Source organism: Poecilia mexicana, unplaced genomic scaffold (genome assembly GCF_051168715.1).
Source record: "Poecilia mexicana isolate PSO_F unplaced genomic scaffold, ASM5116871v1 scaffold_5, whole genome shotgun sequence".
Lineage (NCBI taxonomy): Eukaryota > Metazoa > Chordata > Actinopteri > Cyprinodontiformes > Poeciliidae > Poecilia > Poecilia mexicana.
In genome coordinates, this window is record NW_028263374.1 from 28,488,527 (window position 1) to 28,516,390 (window position 27,864).

General features: G+C 42.1%; 1 protein-coding gene across 1 annotated transcript; it reads right to left on the reverse strand.

The window, feature by feature from the left end:
- Nucleotides 1-920: 920 nt before the first annotated feature.
- Nucleotides 921-27,476, reverse strand: tasora (transcription activation suppressor a). Its single transcript, XM_014972453.2, has 28 exons — nt 27,100-27,476; nt 25,364-25,509; nt 24,680-24,772; nt 24,507-24,579; nt 22,661-22,752; nt 22,444-22,575; nt 22,214-22,344; nt 21,290-21,321; nt 21,106-21,211; nt 20,172-20,275; nt 19,907-20,013; nt 19,684-19,756; nt 18,760-18,834; nt 17,721-17,905; nt 17,390-17,638; nt 16,587-16,764; nt 16,011-16,124; nt 15,725-15,867; nt 14,452-14,623; nt 10,122-10,580; nt 7,718-8,802; nt 7,262-7,384; nt 6,537-6,696; nt 6,348-6,456; nt 5,341-5,519; nt 4,459-4,608; nt 2,395-3,013; nt 921-1,830 (listed from the first exon to the last, which is right to left on the reverse strand). The coding sequence occupies exons 1-28, from the start codon at nt 27,356-27,358 to the stop codon at nt 1,413-1,415; spliced, it is 5,766 nt and encodes a 1,921-aa protein (XP_014827939.2). The 5' UTR covers nt 27,359-27,476; the 3' UTR covers nt 921-1,412.
- Nucleotides 27,477-27,864: the final 388 nt, after the last annotated feature.

The following is a 27,864-nucleotide window of genomic DNA, read 5'->3' on the forward strand; positions in this document are numbered from 1 at the left end:
CAGTGCCGCATAAAGAGCATTTTTCATCCCATAGGCGACTCTGGACCGTTCTCCCTCCATTTTCCGGAATACCGCCGCCATATTTCTGTATCAACTGCTCCTCTTAAGGATGACCAGCGGCGCCCTCTGCTGGCCAAACTACAACACTAAAAAAAAAAAAGGTCTCAGCCCGGGGCGCTCAATACGAAGAAACTAAAACCAGTGTGGGTCGATCGTATGACATAAAAATAAAAACTAGACGTCGGCCTATCACTTATCGCCTCAAATGACTGAAACGGTTGGTAGCGGCAATATTTACTTGTTTGCCAGTAGTCATTATAACAGAGAAGACTTTTCTGACACATAGGGCACTGCGCATGCGCAAACAACGGCCCCGAGAACAGCAAAACTAGCTAGATATCGAGTTACCTCCGATTTTTACTCTTAAGTTTTCTCTTAAACTTAAGAAATAGTATAGAAATAAGTGAGGAAGCTGAACCAAGTCATAAGATAAAACGTACCACTTTAATATGGAATAAAACATATAATAAATTCTCAATATATTTATAAATAAACGTATTGTGCTCATGTCCGTCAAATAGTTTTGCATTTTTGTAGCAAGTAGTTCATTTTAGGAAAAAGTGTGAGCACCACTAGCCTGAGTATAGGTTATTACTTGATTCAAATCTGTTACATTATAGTCTAATGAACCATTACTAGATAATCATTAGCACCTCTAGTTGACATTTACTGGGACATAATCACACTGCTTAAAAGTAACCATACATTTTTACAGAAAATGTACTTTATTAAAAAGTAGTAGCTTGCTGTGATCAGGTGTGGGATTGGGGTTACCTGGGTCCTTTTCCTCTTCCTCCTGTAGACAAATCATTCATCCTCAAGATGCTTCAACACTTTGAACAGAGGGAAAGAAAAAGGTATTTCTGTTTTCATGGGATTTTAATACAAAAACCTGATATAGAAAAAAAACAAAACATAAAAACTGATTTAAGTTAAAACCATTTGTTACAGATTTCCTCTCTACAGCAACAGAACAGAAACAGCTCCCAGTGCACCAAACCAAACATTCAGCACGGAAAATGACTTCTTCTTTTTCTCCACTGGTTTAAGGCAGCCCCATGTCCTGTGGTTTGAGTTTCCAGCAGCTCGTGTCCGTCAAACAGTGAAAACATCTGCGCTCTTCATCAAACAAAAACGCTGAAAACTTTTGCTTATTTACACGCTGGTAAATATTTACATCTGCTCATTTATTTGCTTAGTGTTTCCTGAAATGATCCGGATTGATTCTGACTCTGTAAACAGTCATGACTGAAACCCTCAGGTTGTTTAGTAATAATAATAATAATAATAACAATAATAATCTTTATTTTTTGTATTCAAACCGTTTCCGGATCAACAGACCCGGCTCTCCTCTACATCCTGTTAAAACCTCCGCCCGGCCGGGCGCCTCGGTACGCGCTCCCGCCTGGACCAGCAGGGCCGTAGAACCCGCTCAGGAGGTCCACGCCCGGCTGCTGCAGGCCCCAGACCAGGGGGTTGGACGCGGGAGCCAGGCCGCCGGGCCAGATGGGCGGGGGGGCCATGATGCCACGGAGGCCCCCTAGCGGGCGCAGGGCTCCCAGTAAGGGTCCGGTGTGGAAATGCTGGCCGTGGAACTGGGGTAGCTGGGGGGCTTGAATCAGGCCGACGTTCCGCTGCGGCGGCTGGCCGAACAGAGCTGGACCCGACTGGTTCTGATCCCGGTACATCAAGACGGGGATCCGGGACTCTGCGTTGCCCTGGGGAGCCGCTTCGGCGCGGACGGGCAGCTGCTGGTTGGACTGGGAGGATCTGCAGGAGAAAACATGACCAGGTGAAACCAGGAGATTTATTCTGATAAAAACTATTATTGATTCATTGATTAGTAACTGGAAAGCAAAAGCTACTTAAAAGATATTTATAGTACCTGAACCAGGTGGAGCTAAACCTCTGCAACGTGAGGATTTCTGGATGAAACATTTTTACAGACAGATTATTTTTATCTTAAGTGCAAAATGTTGTTACATTTTTTTGTAGTTTTGGCTTAAACTGCTCTGTTGTTCTTTGATCAAATGTACGTTTTTTGGTTTAAGTCCAGTTACTTAATTGATTAATTTGGTAATCATTTCAAAAATTGATTAATCATTTTAGCCATAGTTAATTTTTTAATTTTTTTATTTTGGATATTTAAAATGTCTTCCTGTTCCAGTTTTAATTTTTTAAAGTAAATTAGTTAATCAAGTGTTTGTCCTTTGTTGTTGCAAAGCTCTGACCTCTGACATTTTTACTTTATCTTTGTTTACGTCTGAGTCAACTTTAGAATCTAACCCTGTGACCTCTGACCCCATCCGACCTGGACAGGAACCTTTAACTGACCTGGAGACGTCGCCCTCTTCAGGAGAGCCTGATGATCGGTCAGGTTCTCGTCGTCGCTCCGGTTCTTGGTCGAAGTCCGGCCCGTTTGGATCAGCTAACCGAGCAGCTGTGCTCTGATTGGACGGTTCTGTGTGGTTCTGTGTCGAGTGTCCATCAGTGGGAGTGGGCCGCCGTCTGTCCACCGTCCTCTCGTCCTCCCACGTCTCCATCTGCAGTCCAGAGTGAATCGAGTCCAGCGTCGCCGTCACCGCCTTCCTGCTGGGCGTGACCCGGACCGACTCCGGCAGTGCCGCCCGGTCCATGGGCGGTGTGACGTGACCCCCCTCCACGGCAGCGGCAGGAAGGGTGGCGTCGCTTGACTCCACCTGCAGCTCCAGCAGCTGCTGCTGCAGCCGCAGCTGCTGCAGCTGCTTCAGGCGCTCCGCCCGCATCTCCTTGATGGCCTGCTGCAGCACCTCCATGTCTCTGTTGGTCGCCGCGGAAACAGGCTCGCTGCCAGCGTCCGGAGCCAACTGGTCGGGAGCGAGGGGCCAGGTGGGCAGGACGCCGGGCGTCTGGTTGCTATCGGCAACGGGATGGAGGCGATCAGCAGCGGTACACAGAGACTGTCGGCCGAGACCTGAAGACGGAGCAGAACAACGAAGGTCAGGAGCGACACTAAAATTAGTGTCAAACTGAAGGTCCGGGGGCCAAATCCGGTCCACCTGAGCTTCTCATTCGGTCCTCTAGACTCCAGAGGGACGCAGAAATAAATCAATTAATCACATGATAAATCAAAATGAGCCTGATAATTTCCATTTCCATGATTTATTGTTTTTCTCTTTTCTCTCTTTCTACCATAAACTGCATGGTAAAAGTTTTCAGTTTGGTGTTTTGGTCTCAATTAGCTCATATTTTGAAGGACAATTTCATTTGCAGAGACTTCATAACTCATTTCATTTGACATTTCTGCTTGTTTATTTATTTTGGATGTTTAAAATGTCTTCCAGTTTCAGTGTTAAATGTAAATTAGAATTTGAAGTTTATTGATCTTATTGTTTAATAAACAACAATGTTATGGTTTATCTCAATAACGTCTGGGACAATTTATCATCCATCAAAGTTTGTTATTGTGACCGACCTATAAATAGAATCATCTAGATAACAGTTGTGTACTAAAATATTATTTTTTCAGTCAAATCAAAACAGTTTTTTTTTATCCTTTATTGGAACATTACATCAGTCCCTCCAGTTTTTCGCAATTCTACGATCGCCAAAATTCACGCAAAATCAACAGATCCTTGCATTTTTTCGCACTATACATAATGATGAGTTTATTGCAAATTTCCACAAAAATGATCAAAAACAATGAGATTATGGAATGCTAACTCCAACCTGCAGGTGGCAGTATTTCTTCTACTCTGCTGCCTCAGTCTGGTATCAAGTTTTATTCCATGATCAATATGATTTAGACAGATATTTATTAATCGTCCAAACATTCTGGCACAACCGGCCCTTTAAGAACATTCAGGATGGCCCAAAATGAAAAAGAGTTTGACACCCCTGCTTTAAAGTGAGATAAATATTTACATAGTTCTCTAATATCTGACAAGCTGTGTTTCCAGTATAAATGTGTGGAAAACTTTATTGATACTCCACTAATGTCACAATTTCTCAATTGCGGTGCTTCCATTAAATAAGAATTTCAACTAAAATCACACGTGATCAAGTTTGTTCGCGTGATAAGTCATTAAAAAACATGTTGGAGTTCTTATGAAATTTCAACTTTATCTAGATGATTTTATTCTCCATTTAAAAAAATAAACGTAACACTCCGTTGCAGAGTTGACCTGAATTCAAAGTCCAAATAAACAGAAACTCTTAAACAAGATGGCCGCTCTGACATCACTGAACTACAGAAATCCAAGGAGCGCACATTGGGAAAAAATCCAGATTTTCCTAAAATTAAACCTTCCAAAACCAATAATTCAATTCATTGATAAAGTTGATTTATACTGATGTCAAAGCATGGCTAAAATAAAGTTTTAGGTTCAGGAGGCCAGGTTTGGAGCAGCAGGAACCGACCTTTGGGAGCGAGCAGATCCTCCAGGAACAACTGCTTGTCCTTGACGCTGAGACAGCCAACCAGCCGGCTGAAGCTGAGCTCGATTTCTTCCATCCCGGCCACGATGATGCCCCCGTTGGAGTAGACAGGAAACTTATCGAAGGAGTGCTCTGAGTTTAGAAATTAAATTAAAAAATCACTGTCAATTAGTACCTGTTCCTGAGGTTTGGAGAACATCTGTTAAACCTCCAGAAGCTTAAAATCTGATGGTGCTCAGTTATATTCATAGACATCTTCGCAAATAATCCAAAAATTTCTCATAAGTTCTCAAACGTGCTGTTTGGTCAAAGTTTTCTCTACCAAATCATCAGCGTGACTTGGAAATAAGTCGCTCATCCATTCACGCAAAACCAATTTTCTTGTCTTCAAATAAATATATGATGTTATTTATAGTTTTTAAATCAAGTTTAAATTCTAAGTTCAATTCAAATTATATTTGCCCTTTAAATACTACACCAATTAATTTTGACATAATTTGCATGTGCTATAACACCTTTAGATATTATATTGCTCTCTACTGTCTCAAACACAGTTTCAACACAGATACACATTAGAAAGCTACACATTAAGTTAGCTAAAGCGCTAAATTAGCTCCACTACTAGCGCATTAGCTGAAGACTGCTGGATATAAAGCAACTTTAATGATATGAAATCTTCACTGAAACAACAGTCATTTGAAGCTGATTAATGCTCCACTGTATTTTTTAAAAACCATTTTACTTAATTTATAACTCCAGAAAAACATTTTTTAAAATGTTTAAAATTTTTAAATGTTTTAAAAGTCAAAAAAGCAGTGTATTTTTGCTACAGTAAAAATACTGAACTGTGGGCGGTTGCTGTACCAGTGAGGTAGACGGTGTGTCGGAACTGCGTGTATCGGGCCTGGAGCTCGGTGAGGCAGTCGAGGTCCGGCGACTGATGGTTTGTCATGTCACAGTGATGATACGGCAGGAACTCTACGATCTGCCGCTTCTGGTACGCCGAGAGCAGATCCAGCAGGTTGGCTGCATCCCTCCGGAACCTGAACAGACAAACATCATGCAAACCTGGGTCATCGAATCTGAAATCTTTCTGCAGAAGCAGAGCAACACAAGCCACTATTTAAAGGGGACCTATTATACAAAATTCATATTTTGCAAATTTTTTTCCTCCATTTTGGTTTCAACTGCTTCTAAAAACAACCCAAGCGCAATTAATTTATGTTTTTGGGTGTGTGGAAAGTGAGCTTTTTCAAAAATCTCTTGAATGTTAAGTCACAAACCACTGAGCTGTTACTAAGCAGCCACAGCAGAGTTCCACCTGTTACCTAGTAGCCGCAGTAGAGTTCCGCCTGTTACCTAGCAACCCCAGCAGAGTTCCGCCTGTTACCCAGCAACCCCAGCAGAGTTTTTCCTGTTACCTAGAAACCCCAGCAGAGTTCCAGCACTTAGATGAGCTGGTTTTACCTCTCATGTGCTGCACAATGGCTGCTGGAAAAGACAAGTGTTTTCTTGTTGACTTACGATCCCAAAATGTCTTGCTACATTCCAGTTGGCTGTGCAGAAAACTCTACGGTTGTATAACTGCACATCTGTCTGCAGTCATTTTCACATGGGAGAATAAAGATTGAGTTGGGGGCGTGGCCAGCAGCAGCTTATTTGGACACCTTAAAAGAAAACTGAGCAGACTAACATCTCATTGTCTAGGAATGATTTTGTGCAAAAAGATGTGGTGCAGACATTTTGTATAACTCAAAGATTGATGCTAACCTGTTCAAGGAAGCTTAATAGGTCTCCTTTAAAGGTTTGAGTCAATGAATCTGTGCTTGAGGCGTCGTTTTGAAAGCTACACATTAAGTTATACTGTGTACCTGGCTTGCTCTTTCAGCTTTTTGTGGGTTTTGCAATGGATCTTCCACCTCCAGAGACTTTCTGGAGAGCTGTGCTTCTCCAGGAGCATCAGCAGAGCAGCCAATCGATCTGCAGTAAAACACATCAGCCGTAACGAACGGCACATGGAAACACAACAAAAACAAAACCGATTCTGATTCTCTACGTACTGTGAGTGATGACGTCCGGGTTGAGGACCAGCTCGTCAGAGACGATGCAGCCTCCGGAGACAAACAGCTCGATGCAGCTGCTGTTCTTGATGTCGTCCAGTGAGTCGATGCCCACAAACACCACAGAGGAGTGTCGCTTTAAGGACATGAGGCCTGGAATCTGACATGGACACCAGGCATGGTTACTGCACTGTATACATCAGCTGAACATGGAAACTACAGCTCTACTAGAGTTAGTAGACATGACTAGCTGCTTGCTAGCTAGATGCACCTAATCAAGCCTACTAACTCTAGTTAACAAGCTTGCTAGCTAGTTAGCTAGCATTTTAGTAGACGCAAGTAGCAGCATTGGTAGTTGTGTAAGTAGCTGCAGCCAGGTAGTTGCATCTACTCACGTCTAACTCTAGCTAGCTAGCTGCATGCTACTCCATTTTCATTTATTTTGCAAAGAAGGAAGTTACGCTCAGTGTCTTGTTCAGTGATTTTGTGTTGATTCCTTCACTAGTTCTTGGAGCAGCGCCCCCACAAGCGAGGGGGGGAACAGTTTTTTCAAGTAGTTTGGTTGGTTTGACTCAGTGAGGTGTGAAATCGCACCAACTGAAACTGCAACAAATGTTGCAGTTTTGGTTCCTAACTGAACTGAGTCTACTGGACTATCAGGTGTGAAAACAGCCTGAATCTCACTGTGGTGTGTTTTTCCGCACCATGTGGGTCCATTACGGTACCTGATGAACGTGTCCAGCGATGTCCTGGTTCTTGATGATGACCAGCAGGCCGTTCTCCGTATTGTCCTGGTGCAGGAAGTCCGCCGGGCTCTGATGCACGTTGCCCAGGCTCACCAGATATTCCTGCAGGTCAGCAACACGCAAACAACATATAAACCACGTGTGTCAAACTCGAGGCTCATTTCACTGACTGAATAATTTGAAGTTGTTTTTACATGTCTGACCAAGATTGTGAACCTGTTTGTCATTTCTGTTTGTTTATTTATTTTGTATATTTAAAATGTCTTCCAGCTCCAGTGTTAAATGTTTGTTAGAATTTAAAGTTCATGGACCTTTGACAAAGTCTTCTGACATTATCATTGTGCCGTTACCATTATGTTACTAGAAAATTATCCCAAAACAACAATATTATCGTTTATCATAATAACCTCTGGGACATTTTGTCGTCCAGCTTACCCTGACCTCCTTGCAGACCGGGTCGTCCGGTTCTGGGCAGTGGACGTAGAACTGCGGCGTCTTCCTCTTGATGTCCTTCAGGATCTCCGCCAGGTTGTGTAAGACGTTCGGCTCCAGCCGGTCAATCACAGAGCTGATGTGTGTAGTTGAAGGGACGGGCGCCGCGCCGGGCTTCAGAACCGAAGCGGAGGCGGGGTTCGGACTGGCGACCCTTGGATGCTGGGTTTCAGAACCAGAACCAAATCCTGACACGGTTACGGTGCAGTCCACACCCATCAGAGTCTCTCCGCCTTCCTCTGCAGCCGAGCAGAGCACGGTCCGAACCGCGGGGCCGTCCTGAGGCTGAGCCGCGCGACCCCAGGCGGACCCAGAACCAGAGGTTGGGTCACAGTCAGAGAACTGTTCGGTAGCGGCGGTCCGACCCGCTGAGGCCTTCCCTGCTCTGACGCTGGCCACAAAGTCGCTGACAGTGTTTGCCAGTGCGGCGTCGACAGGAATCTTGACAGCCACTGCAGTCGGGTCGCTGCGGTCCTTGCGGTCCTCGCTCGCCGCCAGCAGGCTGACGATGCTGTCGTGCAGCGAGCCGACGTAGTCGGCAACTGGAGGGCAGGGGTTGTAGAAGGAGACGTAGGGCGAGAACTGCGGCAGCGATGCGTACGGCGGCAGCGGCGCCGGCGGCAGTGGGGGAAGGCTGTAGTTGACGCCTTCATCCTGCAGGAGGAGCTGCAGGTCGGAGGAAAACTCCGACAGGTGTTTGTCTACGACGCTGTCCAGGTCTCTGACAGGACGGCCAAACGAGCCGCTGTTGAATTCCTTCAGTTCTGATTGGTTCTGCTCAGCAACCTCCTCATATCCCTCCTCTAGACGAACTTCCTCTTCTTCTTTTGCTGCTGCTGCTGCTGCAACCTTTACTTTCACCAACGTCTCTGCCTCTCCCGCCGATTCCTGCATTCGTTGAGATTTGGACGGGGAAGATTTTATTCTTGGAGGCAGAACTGACAACGGATCCGTCTCTGCAGGAACCAATGATGGGTCCGTTTTAATTTCCTTCTGCTGGACCTTCAGCTCAGTTTTACTCGACTCTCCTGAAGGCAACAGATCAAGTTTACAATGAGTGAAATCACTTAAAAAAAGTATTCACACCTACAAAAACAAACTTAAGTCAATTTTAAGAGGCAGAACAACACAAAGTGAAGGGAAATTACACGTTATTTTTTCTTCTCTTTGTTAAAAATAGTCCACAAACCATCACCATTGCTTCTTCCAAGTCAGCCATGTTTGTTTACGCCGAACCAACATTTGATCTTGAGATTTTATGAGATTTCCCGTCTGACATTTAAATGTTGGTGAGTGAAATCGTTTCTGTGTGTGGCTTGACAAAACACTGCATAATCACAAAGTTTTACCAAGTATTTTTGGTCCAGTCTCAAGTGCAAATATCTTAGTTTTGTCTTATTTAACATGTACTGGCTTTCAAGTAACTTTTCAGCAAAATATAAGAGCTTGTTTTAAGTAAATAACTCCTTAATATGGATTTTAAAAAGTTCTAGTTCCACTTAATACATGTTGAAATAAGTAAAATAATCTGCCAATTGCACCAGTAATTTAAAAAAAATCATTAGTAAGGAATATGAATTATTGTCATATACCAAGCTCCTATAACTTACTGAAAAGTTACTTGAAAGTTAGTTTTGTCTTACTTTAAGTGTAACAAGATATTTGCACTAGAAATTAGACAAAAAATACTTGGCGAAATGTTGTGTTTTTGGATTCTGAAAGGAACAAATCAATAACAATTTATATTGCAATAAACATGTGATCAGTATCAATAGAAAATACAACCAATATTTTCTATATTGGTCGTATTGGACTGGAGTTCAGTGGAAATATTTAATAGTTTCCACTGAACCGCACAGCATTCTGGGAGATGTAGGCAGAGGAAAGGCTTTAGCAAGGTTGGTGGAATCTCCTAACTCTCTCACTCTGGTTACCTAGCAACTCATTCATTCTTTGGTTACCTAGCAACGACCTGTTGCAGGCGCAACAACAGTTTAAAGTTTTACTTCATAACTGCTTTACAATATAAAACTCATTATGGAAAACTGGATAAAACAAGAAAGGTCACATCAGTAGTTTGCAGTAGTTCAGATATTTAAAACAAAAAGCTAATCAATAATTATTGATATTGACTGATTCAAGTTCAAAATTACTTTCTTGATCCCAATGAATTAAATGAGATGCTTATATCGCCCCGACCCTAAAATAAACTGCTCCACTGTGCAGGTCAAAGGTCAAGATAAATAATTTGCTTCCTCAGTAGAAACAGAACGATTCTGTTCTGGAGGTTCTGGACGGGTTAAAGATGGATCAGCAGCTGAGCCGAGCTCAGGTTGCAGAATGTTACCTGGAAACTCCTTGGGGGAAACCTGCAGCTCGTTAGGAGGCTCCACTTCGTTAGCGGGCAGACGCCGCAGGGAGGGCGGCGGCTTGGTCTCAGGTGACGGTGAGTAGGTGGGGGAAGGGTGTGGGCTGGGCAGCGGCGAGGGGCAGGTGAGCGGAGACGAGGGTGGGCTGGGGTCCGGGGACGGGCACTGGGACGGCGGTGGGCTGGGGTCGGGAGAGGGGCACTGGGACGGCGAGGGCGGCGGGCTGGGGATGGGCGACGAGCACTGGAAGGGGGAGGGAGGAGGCGTGGCCTCGGGGGACGGGTAGGACGGAGGGGGGCTCCGCTCCGGAGACGGGGCAGGGCTCCTCCTGGGCAACTTGGTCGTCACGGTGACGCCGGTGGCCGAGTCGCAGTGCTGGAAACGCGGGTCCTGTGGGAGGCTCCTCTCCCGCTGCGAGTATCGCTCCGAAGAGAGACCTGGAGGAAGAAACCAGTCTGATGCTTCACATTTCAGTCTGCATCCTAACGTTTCTGCTGCTTCACATCGCAGTCTGCATCCTAACGTTTCTGCTGCTTCACATCGCAGTCTGCATCCTAACGTTTCTGCTGCTTCACATCGCAGTCTGCATCCTAAAAACGTTTCTGCTGCTTCACATCGCAGTCTGCATCCCAACATTTCTGCTGCTTCACATCGCAGTCTGCATCCTAAAAACGTTTCTGCTGCTTCACATCGCAGTCTGCATCCTAACGTTTCTGCTGCTTCACATCGCAGTCTGCATCCTAAAAACGTTTCTGCTGCTTCACATCGCAGTCTGCATCCTAACAACGTTTCTGCTGCTTCACATCGCAGTCTGCATCCTAAAAACGTTTCTGCTGCTTCACATCGCAGTCTGCATCCTAAAAACGTTTCTGCTGCTTCACATCGCAGTCTGCATCCTAACGTTTCTGCTGCTTCACATCGCAGTCTGCATCCTAACGTTTCTGCTGCTTCACATCGCAGTCTGCATCCTAACGTTTCTGCTGCTTCACATCGCAGTCTGCATCCTAAAAACGTTTCTGCTGCTTCACATCGCAGTCTGCATCCTAACGTTTCTGCTGCTTCACATCGCAGTCTGCATCCTAACAACGTTTCTGCTGCTTCACATCGCAGTCTGCATCTTAACAACGTTTCTGCTGCTTCACATCGCAGTCTGCATCCTAACAACGTTTCTGCTGCTTCACATTTCAGTCTGCATCCTAACAACGTTTCTGCTGCTTCACATCGCAGTCTGCATCCTAAAAACGTTTCTGCTGCTTCACATCGCAGTCTGCATCCTAAAAACGTTTCTGCTGCTTTACATCGCAGTCTGCATCCCAACATTTCTGCTGCTTTACATCGCAGTCTGCATCCTAAAAACGTTTCTGCTGCTTTACATCGCAGTCTGCATCCTAACGTTTCTGCTGCTTTACATCGCAGTCTGCATCCTAACGTTTCTGCTGCTTTACATCGCAGTCTGCATCCTAAAAACGTTTCTGCTGCTTCACATCGCAGTCTGCATCCTAAAAACGTTTCTGCTGCTTCACATCGCAGTCTGCATCCCAACATTTCTGCTGCTTCACATCGCAGTCTGCATCCTAAAAACGTTTCTGCTGCTTTACATCGCAGTCTGCATCCCAACATTTCTGCTGCTTCACATCGCAGTCTGCATCCTAACAACGTTTCTGCTGCTTCACATCGCAGTCTGCATCCCAACATTTCTGCTGCTTCACATCGCAGTCTGCATCCTAAAAACGTTTCTGCTGCTTTACATCGCAGTCTGCATCCCAACATTTCTGCTGCTTCACATCGCAGTCTGCATCCTAAAAACGTTTCTGCTGCTTCACATCGCAGTCTGCATCCTAACAACGTTTCTGCTGCTTCACATCGCAGTCTGCATCCTAACAACGTTTCTGCTGCTTCACATTTCAGTCTGCATCCTAAAAACGTTTCTGCTGCTTCACATCGCAGTCTGCATCCTAACAACGTTTCTGCTGCTTCACATCGCAGTCTGCATCCTAAAAACGTTTCTGCTGCTTCACATCGCAGTCTGCATCCTAAAAACGTTTCTGCTGCTTTACATCGCAGTCTGCATCCCAACATTTCTGCTGCTTTACATCGCAGTCTGCATCCTAAAAACGTTTCTGCTGCTTTACATCGCAGTCTGCATCCTAACGTTTCTGCTGCTTTACATCGCAGTCTGCATCCTAACGTTTCTGCTGCTTTACATCGCAGTCTGCATCCTAAAAACGTTTCTGCTGCTTCACATCGCAGTCTGCATCCTAAAAACGTTTCTGCTGCTTCACATCGCAGTCTGCATCCCAACATTTCTGCTGCTTCACATCGCAGTCTGCATCCTAAAAACGTTTCTGCTGCTTTACATCGCAGTCTGCATCCCAACATTTCTGCTGCTTCACATCGCAGTCTGCATCCTAACAACGTTTCTGCTGCTTCACATCGCAGTCTGCATCCCAACATTTCTGCTGCTTCACATCGCAGTCTGCATCCTAAAAACGTTTCTGCTGCTTTACATCGCAGTCTGCATCCCAACATTTCTGCTGCTTCACATCGCAGTCTGCATCCTAAAAACGTTTCTGCTGCTTCACATCGCAGTCTGCATCCTAACAACGTTTCTGCTGCTTCACATCGCAGTCTGCATCCTAAAAACGTTTCTGCTGCTTCACATCGCAGTCTGCATCCTAAAAACGTTTCTGCTGCTTCACATCGCAGTCTGCATCCTAACGTTTCTGCTGCTTCACATTGCTGTCTGCATCCTAACAACGTTTCTGCTGCTTCACATCGCAGTCTGCATCCTAACGTTTCTGCTGCTTCACATCGCAGTCTGCATCCTAAAAACGTTTCTGCTGCTTCACATCGCAGTCTGCATCCTAACGTTTCTGCTGCTTCACATCGCAGTCTGCATCCTAAAAACGTTTCTGCTGCTTCACATCGCAGTCTGCATCCTAACAACGTTTCTGCTGCTTCACATCGCAGTCTGCATCCTAACAACGTTTCTGCTGCTTCACATCGCAGTCTGCATCCTAACGTTTCTGCTGCTTCACATTGCTGTCTGCATCCTAACAACGTTTCTGCTGCTTCACATCGCAGTCTGCATCCTAACGTTTCTGCTGCTTCACATCGCAGTCTGCATCCTAAAAACGTTTCTGCTGCTTCACATCGCAGTCTGCATCCTAACAACGTTTCTCCTGCTTCACATCGCAGTCTGCATCCTAACGTTTCTGCTGCTTCACATTGCTGTCTGCATCCTAACAACGTTTCTGCTGCTTCACATCGCAGTCTGCATCCTAACGTTTCTGCTGCTTCACATCGCAGTCTGCATCCTAAAAACGTTTCTGCTGCTTCACATCGCAGTCTGCATCCTAACAACGTTTCTCCTGCTTCACATCGCAGTCTGCATCCTAAAAACGTTTCTGCTGCTTCACATTTCAGTCTGCATCCTAACAACGTTTCTCCTGCTTCACATCGCAGTCTGCATCCTAACGTTTCTGCTGCTTCACATCGCAGTCTGCATCCTAACAACGTTTCTGCTGCTTCACATCGCAGTCTGCATCCTAAAAACGTTTCTGCTGCTTCACATCGCAGTCTGCATCCTAACAACGTTTCTGCTGCTTCACATCGCAGTCTGCATCCTAACAACGTTTCTGCTGCTTCACATCGCTGTCTGCATCCTAACAACATTTCTGCTGCTTCACATCGCAGTCTGCATCCTAACAACGTTTCTGCTGCTTCACATTTCAGTCTGCATCCTAACAACGTTTAATAAAGTACTAGTCAGTGCAAACAGTCTACATCTTATTTGGGACCTCGGCAGTGAACTGCAAAAAATATAAAATCTTAAAAAGTGTTTTTGGTCTAATTTCTACAGCAAATATTTTAATACACTTGAAATAAGATACAACTAAGTTACTAGTCTTTTTTTCTCAAGTAATATGAGCTTATTGCAAGTAAATAATTCTTATATATTGATTAAAAAATTGTAGTTCCATTGACAGGTTGTAAAACTTATAACAAGACATTTTCCCATGTAATAAGTGAAACTATCTGCCGATATTAATTAATATTAAGGAATTATTGACTTTGAACAAGCTCGTATTTCTCGTTGAAAAGTTACTTGTGAGTTAGTTTTGTCTTATTTGCAGAGTACCAATGTATTTTCAGTAGAAATGAGACCAGAAACACTAGTTAAGATTTTGTGTTTTTGCTGTGTGGATGAGGAGAAACGACTCGTTAGTACTAAATCAGAGGAAATCCCCGGTGGGCCGAGGCGCTGATCTGCAGCAGATGTTCAGCCGCGTCGCTGAGTGAACCGACCTGTGATGGGGATCAGGACCCACGGGATCTCCCACTCCTCCTCCTCCTCTTCATTAGCCGCCGCTTTCCTCCCCAGCCTTCCTCCTCCTCTTCCTCCGTGGTGGTTCGGCTCCCCGCTGTGCGAACCGGGACTGAAGCCCTCCAGGCTGCTGACGCTGCCTGCCGTCTGCTCCTGCACCCACACACACACACATTGTTTTCCATCATCGTTCAAACCTTTGAGTAACAGAGATTATTGGAGAGTTCAAGTCTACAATTAATTCCCTCAATTAAACTGAGTCCAACATCTTGTTGTTACGATATGAAGCATATTTTCTGTGCAATACTAACAATAAAAATCAAGCAGGAAATTTCAAAAAGAAAAAGTGGAAACTGGTATATCCAACCAAATCCTGAGCAGAGTGACTTCAGTGAGAGGCTTCTTCAGATTCGTTGTAATACAGACTGCTACAGGAGATGTTTCCTGCCAACATCCATCACCTCTACAGTAACTCTGGAGAATTTGAATTAAGATGAGCAACAACAACATTTAATTTGCTTTGGGACAAATAAAGTACATTTGAATTTGAACTGAATCACTGCTGGACAGAAAACTTTATTATCTGTGTGAGCAAAAACTCAACTTCACTGATTTGTTTCATAACTCGAATCAAACTGAAATATATCAATAATTAAATCTGAATCTTTTTAAAAGACTGGACTGAACTCACAACACACTGCAAAAAATACAATATTGCACCATGTATTTATTTTGGTCTAGTTTAGTGCAAATATCTTAGTACACTTTAACTAAAACAAAACTAACTTACGAGTATTTTTTCTGCAAGCTGCAAGAGCTTGATTGAAGTAAAACATTCATTAATGTTAACAAAAAAAAATTGGTTCCGCTGGCAGATTATTTCACTTATTACATTTTCCAATAATCTGAATTTTTTTTCTTTTGTATTAATTTTTTCATAATGAACCAAGGCTTATCAGGTCCAAGACACTGTTGTTTCCATCAGTGGTTCTTGGTGCAGCGCCCCCACAGGCGAGGAGGTGAACAGGTTGCTCAAAGCGTTTGGTTGGTTTGACCTTTGCATTAATAAGAAATTCCCCCCACTCCAGTTAGATTGGTTGGGATTGAAGCCCAGTTAGCTTAGCAGGCCATTTGATTTACCAGATACATCACAGCCTGCCTCTTTTCTTCTAACAAATCCAGATATATTCTGTTTTTAGTAACAGATTTCTGCCTGAATCTTTCATTTCTGAAACATAAATGATGATGTTTTACCTCCAGCTCCTCCTGCTTCCTCAGGTCGATGTCACAGTTGGTGGGCAGGCCCAGCTTCATGGCCAGCCGACCGAACGGACTCGACTCCTTCAGTACGTCCTCAATCGCCTCAGAGGGGTTCTGATTGGCAGCATTTATGAGTCCTGCCGTGACAAAGCATAAAATACTGTCAACATCACCGTACCAGGTAAGTATCAGCTAAATATCAAACTTTTAGTTCATCCAAATGCTTTCAGACAAGAAAAACAGTCACTGAACACAGACAAGAAATAAAAGGTTCTGTCACCTTTTAGCTGTCTGAGAAATTTAACAGTTACTTCGGATCCGTCTTCCCTCAGATCCACGTCCTTCAAACCCAACGAGGTGATTATTGATGCAAAAGAGATTTTGTTTCCTCCAACTGGAAAAAAAATGGCAGAAAACAAATAAATACAGAAAAAAAAAAGTGTCAGAGGATGGTTAGATCGTCAGCAAAACAAAGGAAAAGTATTAAAAAGTGTTAAAATGACAAACTATTTTAGTTTTAGGAACAACTTCAACAGGTAGAGATGACATAACATCTGTATTATAGCTGAAAAACACTAAGTTAGTCTAAAACTGACTTAAGCTACAGGTGACATAATTAGAGCGTCAACTAATGGTAAAAGAAAAAATAAAATCTGGCACATTCTGCAGATTTCTCATTTAACAACTAGAGCTTATTTTATTTAAAATCATAAATGCATAAAAAGATGCAAATAAACAAAATATAATTATTATTTTATTACCTAAAATGCAATAATATTGCATTGATTACAACACATAAAATCAGTGCGATACCAGTTCATGTGCTGCAGAAGAAAAAGCTGCAAGTTCGGTTCACCTGGAATCCTGTCGGCTCTTCCTGTTTCCACAGACGCCTTGAAGTATTTTAGCGTTCTCTCCGCCGTCTTCTGATCCATCTTCCTCTTCGACGCCTTCAAACCATCGCCATCCTCCCTCCTCACTTCCGCCTCTGCGTTTTTCTTACAAGTCAGAATCTGGTCCAACAGCTGCTGCACCTGTTGGTGACAAAAAAGACTCAAACATTTTTCCTAAAAGAAAATTCAAACATTTTCAAGGTAAGTTTTCAAACTTTGTTGGCACAACACTTTGGAGAACTGTAATTAACGTTTTCTAAATGTAGGGTTTTGATCAAATGTTATTATTGAAACTTTATTACAAAACTGTGCAGTTTGAATATTAAGCAGTTTCAAGGACTTTATACAGAAATCAAGCACTTTCCAAACCTCGACAACACCTGAATGAAATTAAAGACTTTCAAGGATTTCAAGAACCTGTACAAACCCTGAAAGTAACCAATCCCAGAGAAGATCAAGCTCTCGCTGTTATACACAGTCTGACCCAGGAGTGACCTCCTGAACCGCCATCTTGGTAGGCAAGTGTAGCGCAAAGCATAGATGAACAATGACTTCCACACCAAGAAAAAGAAAGTATAGTACTCAAAAACTGTAACCAAGTATTAGTTGTAATGTACTTATGTATTTATTAAGTAGATAGGAACAAGGCGAGAGCTAGTTCTGAGCTCGTGGCTTGTTTATAGTTGTTGTAGCAACTGTCATTGCAGTTAGTTACGGATACCTACCAAGATGGCTGTCTTGATATAAAGCTATCAAGTTAGTTCACCTTCTGAACGTTGTGTCCCGCCGCATCTGTCGGGCCTCCGTTGTTCCTGGGCGTTTTCTCCGGCGCTGGCTCGGGTCCGAGGAGCGTCTCTACCGCCTGCCTGGCGCGCGCTGCTGACAGCATGTAGGCGGCAGGGTTGGCCAGGTAGGAGCGCAGGTAGCTGTCCGTGTTGGGCCGGTGGTAGGGCGGGCAGGGCTTGGTCTCCTCGTCCAGAACCGAGTCATACTCGGTCATGGGGCATGGCTGGACCTGCAAACACATCCGGTTTCAGAAACGGGTCTAAAAACGAGCGGCTAAGAGGCTTTTCCTTCTCAGAGACGATGGAGCGTACGCTGCCGGCGGTCACGCCGCTGAGGTATTCACGCGTCTGCAGCTCCACACCAGCAGAGAGGTTGGCCGGCGGGTTGGCTCGGGTTTTCACCAGGGAGTGGTGCAGAGCTGGCAGGAAGTCGGAGAGGCGCGGCATCGGCGAGGCAGAGGATGGCAAACTGTCCTGCGAGGAGGAACACCGTGACGCTGCGGGAACAGAGAGTTACAAAACAACACTTCGCTTTGGTATTCACAGTATGCAAACAATTCATCAACTTAATTATCAATTAATGCTTTATTTTATTAAAATTAGCTCCATTCAGTTAACTAGTAATCACCGCTTAGATCAGTGTTTCCCAACCCTGGTCCTCAAGGCACACTGACCTGCATGTTTTAGATGTTCTCCTGCTTCAGCACACATGATTTCAATTGATGGCTGATTAGCAGGGTTTTGCTGAACTGCAATCATCTGAATGGGGTGTGTTGAAGCAGGGGAACATCTAAAGCATAAACACTAAACAACCTCCTTAAAGTTATCAGCTTAATTTCGCTCATTCAGCTGAGCTGCATCTGCAGCTGCATTCAGCTGAATCTCTGTTCATGGGACTTAACTGTTTCATATATTTTATTCTTTTCACCTTTCTTTTTTCAGTTTTGTTAGATTTCATAAATATGTATAAGTTTAGTAATGTGAGAGTAGGACAGTTTTCTGTTTATTCAGTCAGTATTCAATGTTAAGATTTAATGGTGTTTTTTTAATTCAGCATATTATGAAACATTTTGCAAGAAAACAGAAAGCAATGTAGAAAATAAGAGATTAAATAATCCTGCCACATCATAATGTAAGACCTGTAATAAGTTCATTTAAGGCCAACTTATTATTTAAGACTTTTTAAGGATGCGCTGACACTGTGTTTAACTCAGATTGCTGCACTAGCAGGACTCTGGACTTCTGGTTTCTTAAGATTTTGTAAGAAGTCGTCCAGCTGGCTGACAGTATCTGCCTATTCACACTGACGGGAACTAAACATCTAACTCCTCCCTCTCATTATTTTACTCACTGAATGTGGAAACGTCTCTGGGCTCCGGGAAAACAAACAAGGCCTGAAGGCTCCTCTTCCAGTTCTCTCCTCTCTCTGAAAACACAGAAACATTTATTAGCTCAGTCCAGCTAACATTTATTAGCTCAGTCCAGCTAACATTTATTAGCTCAGTCCAGCCAACATTTATTAGCTCAGTCCAGCCAACATTTATTAGCTCAGTGCTAGCTAACATTTATTAGCTCAGTCCAGCTAACATTTATTAGCTCAGTGCTAGCTAACATTTATTAGCTCAGTCCAGCTAACATTTATTAGCTCAGTCCAGCCAACATTTATTAGCTCAGTGCTAGCTAACATTTATTAGCTCAGTCCAGCTAACATTTATTAGCTCAGTGCTAGCTAACATTTATTAGCTCAGTCCAGCTAACATTTATTAGCTCAGTCCAGCCAACATTTATTAGCTCAGTGCTAGCTAACATTTATTAGCTCAGTCCAGCTAACATTTATTAGCTCAGTGCTAGCTAACATTTATTAGCTCAGTCCAGCTAACATTTATTAGCTCAGTCCAGCCAACATTTATTAGCTCAGTGCTAGCTAACATTTATTAGCTCAGTGCTAGCTAACATTTATTAGCTCAGTCCAGCTAACATTTATTAGCTCAGTCCAGCCAACATTTATTAGCTCAGTCCAGCTAACATTTATTAGCTCAGTGCTAGCTAACATTTATTAGCTCAGTGCTAGCTAACATTTATTAGCTCAGTCTGCCATCAGTCGATGAAAAAATAGAAAACTATTCACACCTGTTAAACTTTTTTCACCTTTTAAGTGTCAAAACCAATTTAAACAAATCTAACTCCATCCATCTTCCCATCAATCCCTCTCCACAGCATGATGCTGCCACCACCATGTGTTCAGATAACATGCAGCGACCCGTTCATGTCTTACCCGTCGGCGTGGCCATCTGAACACTGGACAGCAGGAAGAGGAAACCTTTATCTGTGAGCGGATTCACCAGAACCTGAAGAAGGAAAAAACTATTTTAATTTGAATTTTGTTCTTTATTAAGAGCCAACATGTTAAAATTGCAAGAAATAAAAGTTTGAAATATGCCACTCTATGAAAACATTGAATATTTTTCATTACATTCTAATTTTTGAGTTTTACCCACCAGCTGTTTGGTCTCCAGCTCCTGCAGCAGCAGCATCATCACATTAGTGGAGGACTGATTTCTGTCAATCACCTCCAGCAGGCTGCAGTAATAGCCGTCAGTCACAACTACACACACACACACACACGCGCACACACACACGCACACACACGCACACGCACACACACACGCACATGCACACACACACGCACACATTTAAAAACTCACCGTAAACGAGAACAGAGACAGAAATGAAGATTTAAACCCTGAGCGGCAGTTTGCTCACCTTCTTTGCTGCTGCGGTAGGTATTAAAGGAGAACGCAGCAGAGGGAACCAGGTTGGCCACTTCATCCAACATCATAACCGAGTCAACATCCAACTTCTCGGGTCTGAAGGAGGAACAGTTCTTCAGAAATGAGCGCATTTAAATAAACTACTGCTGCACAATAACAAGAGCTGTTGGACGATAAATTGTGTGACAAGTTACTGTGATAAACGATAATGTTATTATGAGACGAATTTCAAGTAATATAAGAATAAAATAATGGATTAATGGAGGTATGCCCACTCAAAGATTAAAAATAAAACTTTAATTTCTAAAGAACATTTACCAATGGAACTGGAAAACATTTTAAATATTCAAAAGAAACAGCGTTTCTCAAAATGGCGGCTTTTCAACGATATTAAAGGGGAGCGTCTCTAACGACTGTCCAAGTTAAAATTAATGCACTCGTTTTAATTTAATACATAGTTCACATGTGACGTCACACTTCTGGGAACTTTGAAGCTGACAGCCATTTTGGTAGGTATCCGTAACTAACTGTCATGACAGTTGCTATGGAGTTGCTATGACAACAATAAACAAGCCGCATTCTCTGTCTCATACAAGTTGATCCTGATCAGCAGTGATTTTGTTGATATGTATTTCTCTTGCACATTGGTTAAGAGTGTCAATATTCTGTAATTTTGTTGGACTCAAAGCCACTGGTCTTCTATGCTTTCTGCTGTGCTTGCCTACCAAGATGGCGGTTCAGTGGCGAGTTCAGACTTGTGGAAACTATGCATTGATTTATTGCTTATTGCGGCTCAAAGGCACATCCTAAAAGAACGAGCAAAAATTTACTAACTAACTAAGGAATCCGAAATTCTTTAGGTTTCTGATGCTGAGGGGAAAACTTGACCAGGTCAAAGGTCAGAAGGTGTTCTGTGTGGGACTCACAGCCGGAGGGGCAGAGAGGGAGTGGAACTGGACCGAAGGGAGATCTGGAGCAGAACCCGCTCGTTTTTCACCACATCTCCGGTCCACACGGTGAACTGAGCGCACCCTGGAGGGAAGGCAGGAGGAAACGCCGCGTGAGGTCGAGTTGAAGCTAAAGAGCAGACAATAGGTGAGCTGAGTTTACCTTTGATGCTCTCTGAGAACTGACTGCTGGACCTGAAAAACAGACCATGACGTCACGTCAGACTGAGATTTAAAAAATATAGCTAAAAATTATCTTTAAGATCAATAAGAATGAATGAATATACTTTATTAACTCCCAGAGGACAAATTTACATTTCAGAACATCCAAAAACAAACAACGTAAGACTTGGGTAGAACATTTGGCTAAAGCAAAATGAAAACATAACTAAACTGCTTTTTAAACCCAACGGTTGCTACAGATGCTCCTCCCATCATTCATCTGTTTCTGTAACAGCTCAAGGCTGAAGTCAACAATTATTTTAGTAATCAATTATCCTGACGATTAATCTGATAAAAGAAAAATGGTATCACTTGACAATAAGGCTCACTTAATAAATAGCTCATATATGTTATTAATTCACCTCAAAGCACTTCATAAATCATCAATAAGTGTTTATTAAGCACTAATTATGAGTTGAGGAGACAAAACTGCCACTTGAGGAGCTCTGGGAAGGAAATAGAAGATTTTTCATTTTAAATTGAACATTTTCATCATAGAAAGTTGAGTGGAGAGAAAAAGTGAATCATGCATATATTTTTGTACAGTTTTGGTTTAATTACAGTTCTAACTGTTTGTTTTGTTTTCCTTCACCAAACAGCCTTTTTTAGACTCTATATACTCCAGTTAACAATTAATCATTTCAGTTTTATGGGATTAAATTTAGATGTGCTGAAAAAACAGATTTTAACCACGAATGAAGTGAAAACTGTACAGTGATCGATTCTCCACTTCAACATCCTGATAAATCAGGACCAGAAACTCAAAAATAATTTTTTTCCCCACTCTGTGAAAACAGAGTGTGAGTCAGTCACATTTTTAAAACTGATCATGACAGATCTTCTGGTTTCAACCGGATCTGGGTACCTGGCGGGGGCCGCAGGTTTGACGGAGAGAGGCGCGTCTTTTCCTTTAAAGTGGAAGGAGACGACAGCGCACGGACACACCTGCCGCGGCCGCTCCCGCAGCTCGTCAAACAAATACTCGTAGAAGTATTGCTGTGTTTGGAACAAGCAGAAACACACGAGGCGTTGAGATGAGACCACTGGTTGATGCTTTCAGCCCGGTACGAGCAGCTGAGCATTGTGGGAAGTCACCTGCGTGAGCTCATAGGCGCGGAAGCAGCTGAGCGACGTGACCTTGCTGGCGTTCTTGGCGATGTGGCTATCGAAGCGAGGCGTCGGGTCCTGGAGGATCTTCATGTTTTCATAGATGCTCTTCACCTTTCCCTGAAACCCGAGAACAAACGCTGCTCAACACTCAAAACTGAAACAAAATGGCGCTGATGATGACGAGCATCACCTGGGAGCTTACCTTCATCACCTTGAGGATGAGGAGCTCCCCGGTCGCCCCAGGGGTCAAAGGTCTCGTCTGCAGCAGATCCGAATACCTTGACAGATACACGCCTGCAACAACAAGCTCATTCTGAACACCACACAACCTCAAACTACCTGCTGGAAGTAAAATAATGTCTATGAAATAGTTTATATATATATATATATATATATATATATATATATTCATCACTTTCTTACCATATGTTAGGAATTAACCTTTGACACCCTTCAAAACTAATTTTGACTCCAATTCAGAATTAAAATAAAGAAACTAAATTGTTTTTATAAGCTGTTAAAAATGCCAACGTTTATACCTATAAAAAACTAAAATAAAAAAATGCAATAAAATAAATTTTGAAACCACAAATAAGATATAAAATGTTTACAGATTTTTTTTTCTTTGCATGGTGAGACTAGATAATTAAGTTTTGGTTAATATTTAGTTATCATCAGGACTTATACCCTAAGTCTTGATGTCCAATGGGATGGACATTCAGATTTGAAAGAAATCATGCAATTTAATTATCTTGTCTTGTTTGATGCCTATGATCAATATCACTGGTCGATAAGAAGCTAGTCAGTAACAGAAATCATTCAAATGACATAATCCCCATTTATTTTATTGGTTTAAGCCCATAAAAATATATTATGTTCATTCCATTATTATTTTTGTTTGCTTTATTTTATATATTTTATTTTCTTTAAATAAAGAATAATGTGTAAAAAAAAAAAAAGTAAGGCATATAAAAGGAAGGATTAAATACGTTTATACTTCTGCTCCCGCTTTTTCTAACAAATAGTTATATAAATATAATATATATTTTGGTATTTGATTTTTAAGCATGTTTGAATCAAATAAATAAATAATCAATAAATTATTTACTAGACTAAAATAACTTTCATTGGTTTAACTCAGGGGTCCCCAAACTACAGCCCGCGGGCCGGATCCGGCCCCCTGAACAATACCAGAGAGCGTTCAGTGTTTTTTTTTCATATATATGTGGATTTTTCTTCAACCACCAGGGGGGGCTCTTGAGCAGATATGAAACTCAGTTTCCCTCAATGGAATATATACTAGTCAGTACCAGTCACCGTTTCGCTCACGGTTTTTTTCCATTTGCATTCTGGGTAAAAATCTATCTACAAACGCAAATATGTCGTCGGCAGTAATCCAACCAACCACCCCCCCACCTCTCCCCCGGTCCACAGTTTCACTCCTCCCCCTCCCCCCCGTCAACAGAAGTTTTCTAACGTTTCTTTCTCGAAAAACTAAGACCGGCCCCCGACCAGAAAAGGGAACAGTTATGTGGCCCTCGCAGGAAAAAGTTTGGGGACCCCTGGTTTAACTAATAACGCGCGTTTAAACCTTCTTTCGGTGTTGTAGTTTGGCCACCATCCAGCAGAGGGAACCACTGATCACCCAGTAGCAGACCCAACTGATTCAAAAACAAAGATGGCGGCGAAGTCTCATAACGGTAAAGAAACAGTCCAAACAGAATCCAAGATGAGACGTAAAATTCACCTTATGCATTTCTCTTTTGAAATATAAGCACTCGACAAGCTCACTAAGTTTCCACCGTAAATAGCGCTGATTCATGGTGGATAAGGCTCAACTTCTCAACCAAAAATTACTGGTGTGTAAAGCGAGGATAACGCAGATAAAAATGCAACAGGATAGAAAAAAGACGCGACGTCAATAAGGACGGTTTATTGTGAGGGCTGATTTTGAGTTAATACACTTCATGGAGCGAAGTTTTAACATTCCCTCAAGAACCACAATCAGCTATATTACAGTAAACTTTAGATTAATTCATGTCTCCTACCTTTACTCGGGTTTCCCAGCACTGTGTTTTTGCTCCGACCGACAGTTAGTCCCTTCTCACAGAGAACAGGCAGCTGCAAGAGTAAAAAAAAAAACCCTTAAAATTAAATTGACAATAGAAAAAGCTGAATTTGTTCTCTTTATTATGAAAACATCGCTGCTTATTTGTCCTACCTTGACTGAATTAGTCATCAGGAAGCAGTAGCTCTCCTCCAGCTCCTTATCCGTCCTTCCGTCTGCTTTCATCTCTCTCCGTTTTTCCGCGAACTGAAACATAAACCATCGATTTTCTCAGCAGGTAAAAACCAAGGAACTAGTGTAATTGAGCAAAAACTATTCTTAACTTTAACACGTTTATTTCTCTCCTTAAAGATCCTGTACACTTAACATAGGGCTGCACGATATGGCCAAAATACTTCTCAGGATATAAATATTTCATTTCAGTCCATATTGATAATTATTGTTTTTGGGGGTTTTTTTGGCTTATATATCTGAAATACTGCTATACTGGTGGAGCTATTCACAACACTTGGAATATATTAACCAAATGTTATTAACCAGCCTTTGCTTTATGAATTTTGTAATGACAACATATATGGTGCAGCTTTAATTTGGTATATTTCAGCCCTTTCTGTCAAGTCGCCAGAGTTCAAGTCCATCATGTGTTCCTGCTACTAACAGTTCAGCTGATCCCTTTGCTTCTGCAGCACCAGATTGTTTGTTTTCAAGGCTTATATATGTTCAGGGAATCACTGAAAATATTTGAACCAAAACATCTTTTTTGTTTTAGCTGATAAGTAAAGAGACTTTTTGATGGATTCTAGTGAAACAAAAAGCAACAATGAGGTCGTTGCTCACTTCCTTCTCCAGCAGCTCGCTGTGGACGAGCCGAGGGTTGCTGTAAGTGAAGCAACCTGAAGAGTTGCTGTCGATGTAGCCGGACGTCAGGATGGTCTTCATGTCCTCATACTCCCTGGACTCGGTGGAGACGAACTGGAACAGAGCTGAAGAAGAAGAAACATTTATTATGTTATTGACTAAACTGCAACAACAGCATTCTTTAGTGAAAGCTGATCATCTGCAGCTATTAAATACTTCTACCATCATGAGAAAAACTCAGCTGTTTGTGCTGCACTGAACATCAAAACAGTTTGAGACTGATCTGATTATTTTTTAATTAAATGATTAATAGATAGCAAAAGGTGATTAATAGGAGATTTTTTCACAGAATTTAAATCAGTTGAAGCTAAAACTGCCACTTGTGGAGTTTTGTGTAGTACATATTTACAGTCAAAAGCTTTTTATTTTTTATCTTAAATGAAAATGTATATATTTTTGTACTGTATTTTTTTATACATTTGATTAGTTCTATATTTATTTTTGCTTCATTAAATTTGCTTATTTGTAGTGTGCCCACTAAAGCCGATAACAGTAAAACTGGTCTGGTATAAAAAATTAAAAAAAGAAATAAGCAAAACAATTTCAAAAATAAAAATAAATTAAATGATGTAACTAAAAATCTATATAACTAAAACTTTAACAAGTAAAAACTGAAATTATATATAAAAACCTTGTCTGGATGATTCTTTTGCCTTCCAACAAGACCAAAAACATTCATCACTACAGGTGAAAGACCAAAGTGAACATTTCTGACTGTTCATAACTCTCTGACTTGAATAACAGATCATTTGTGAGGTAAACTGAAGACAAATGATGATATGATGCCTGAAGGTCATCAAATCTGGGAAACCTTGAAAAATAAGGAGCAGCTTTGATTTCTCAAATGCAAAAATTGCAAAGCAGACACACTAATAATACTATCAGGCAGGGTCATAATATTAGTTTTTGTCTGCGTGCAAAGTTAAACTTAGGAAAATATATTTCCCTCAAGGTAAATAAAATAATCATGGCTTACATTGTTTATATGAGTTACTTAAAAAAATCAACAAAACTAGTTTCTCACATCCTTCCATGTGAATATAATCCATTTTAAGGCTAGCGTAATGTTTATTTGCCTATTATCTATTATTACATCTGTGGTACAGCAAAATAAAAATGAATTTGAGATATTCTGTAATATTGTTTTGTCATTAGCTGCTGCATCCATAACTGGATACTCGTGTTGCTAACTGCTATAATAATGTAAACATGGAGGCGGTTACCTCCCTTTAGCTAGTAAAAACTACAATCTACATGAAGCCAAAAAACAAGCTTTACGGTAAAAATCAGAGTATATTTTAGTACCTACAACAAGAAAATAAGATATAATTTTAAATAAGTAAATATTACCACATGGTAAAACGTTTATAAGCTTGTAACTAAAGCGACTTACCGCTAGCTGTTAGCTTTGCATTATTCCGTTAGCCGCTAGTTTAACAACATTAAATCTTTGAACTGAACATAAAGATTGGAGACTAAACATAATCTTTTTACATAAGAGCAGAGTTACATAAATGACACCATGGTGATAAGCATCTAAATGCCTTGTGGCTAACCAAACTTGCAGGAAAGATGGAGGTGTCCGAGAATGGATACATTCTTGTCTGATAATTGAACTCTTACAGATAGAACACCATTAATTAGGAGCATCATACCCTTTTTCTCTTTGGTTTTCCTCGGTATGTGGAACTTCTTGGGCTCACTCGGCATATGTCGCTGGTGGACCACTTGCGGTGCCGATTTCCTCCGCTCCACGATCTTCCCCGCGGCCGCAGAGCTCAGCCTGGCCGCGGCAGGGTAGCCTCCTCGGCCAGGGGTCGAACTGAGCAGCTCGCAGTCCCGGTAGCTAAAGTCCGCGGCAGCCGACACTCTGCTCATCGGGCAAGCCTCTCTCCGGCTAAAGCCGTCCTCCATTGTGAGCTCCTCCACTAGATCGACGCTTGCTCACTGCTGTTACCTCCAGAGCCCGCAGCGGAGGAAGGCATCCCCGCACAAAACCCGCGCCATGCTTCCGCCGCCGAGAACGGATCTTCTTCAGTGTTAAAGCAGCAGCCAGTTCAATAAAAAGTGCTTTATTGCCACCTGCTGGACAAACGACGCCGCTGCAGTTTGATCTCAGAGTACTTAGTGAAAATAGAAACACAAAAATCAACTGTGAGCTTATTAATTGGTTCAAAAATGTTGAATATTTTTTTAAATGTTTATATTCAGGATTTATCGTTTGAAAAATAATAAAATATCACCATGTATTTTATCTATTCTGATTAGTTTGAAAAATAATAAAATCTCACTATACATTTTATCCAAACCACAAGGATAAAATAACACCAGAAATGTTATTTACAGGTCATTTGTTGAACTTTTTTAAGGTAGTATCTTATATTAAAAAACGTTTATTTTTGTGAGTGCTAAGAGTTCAT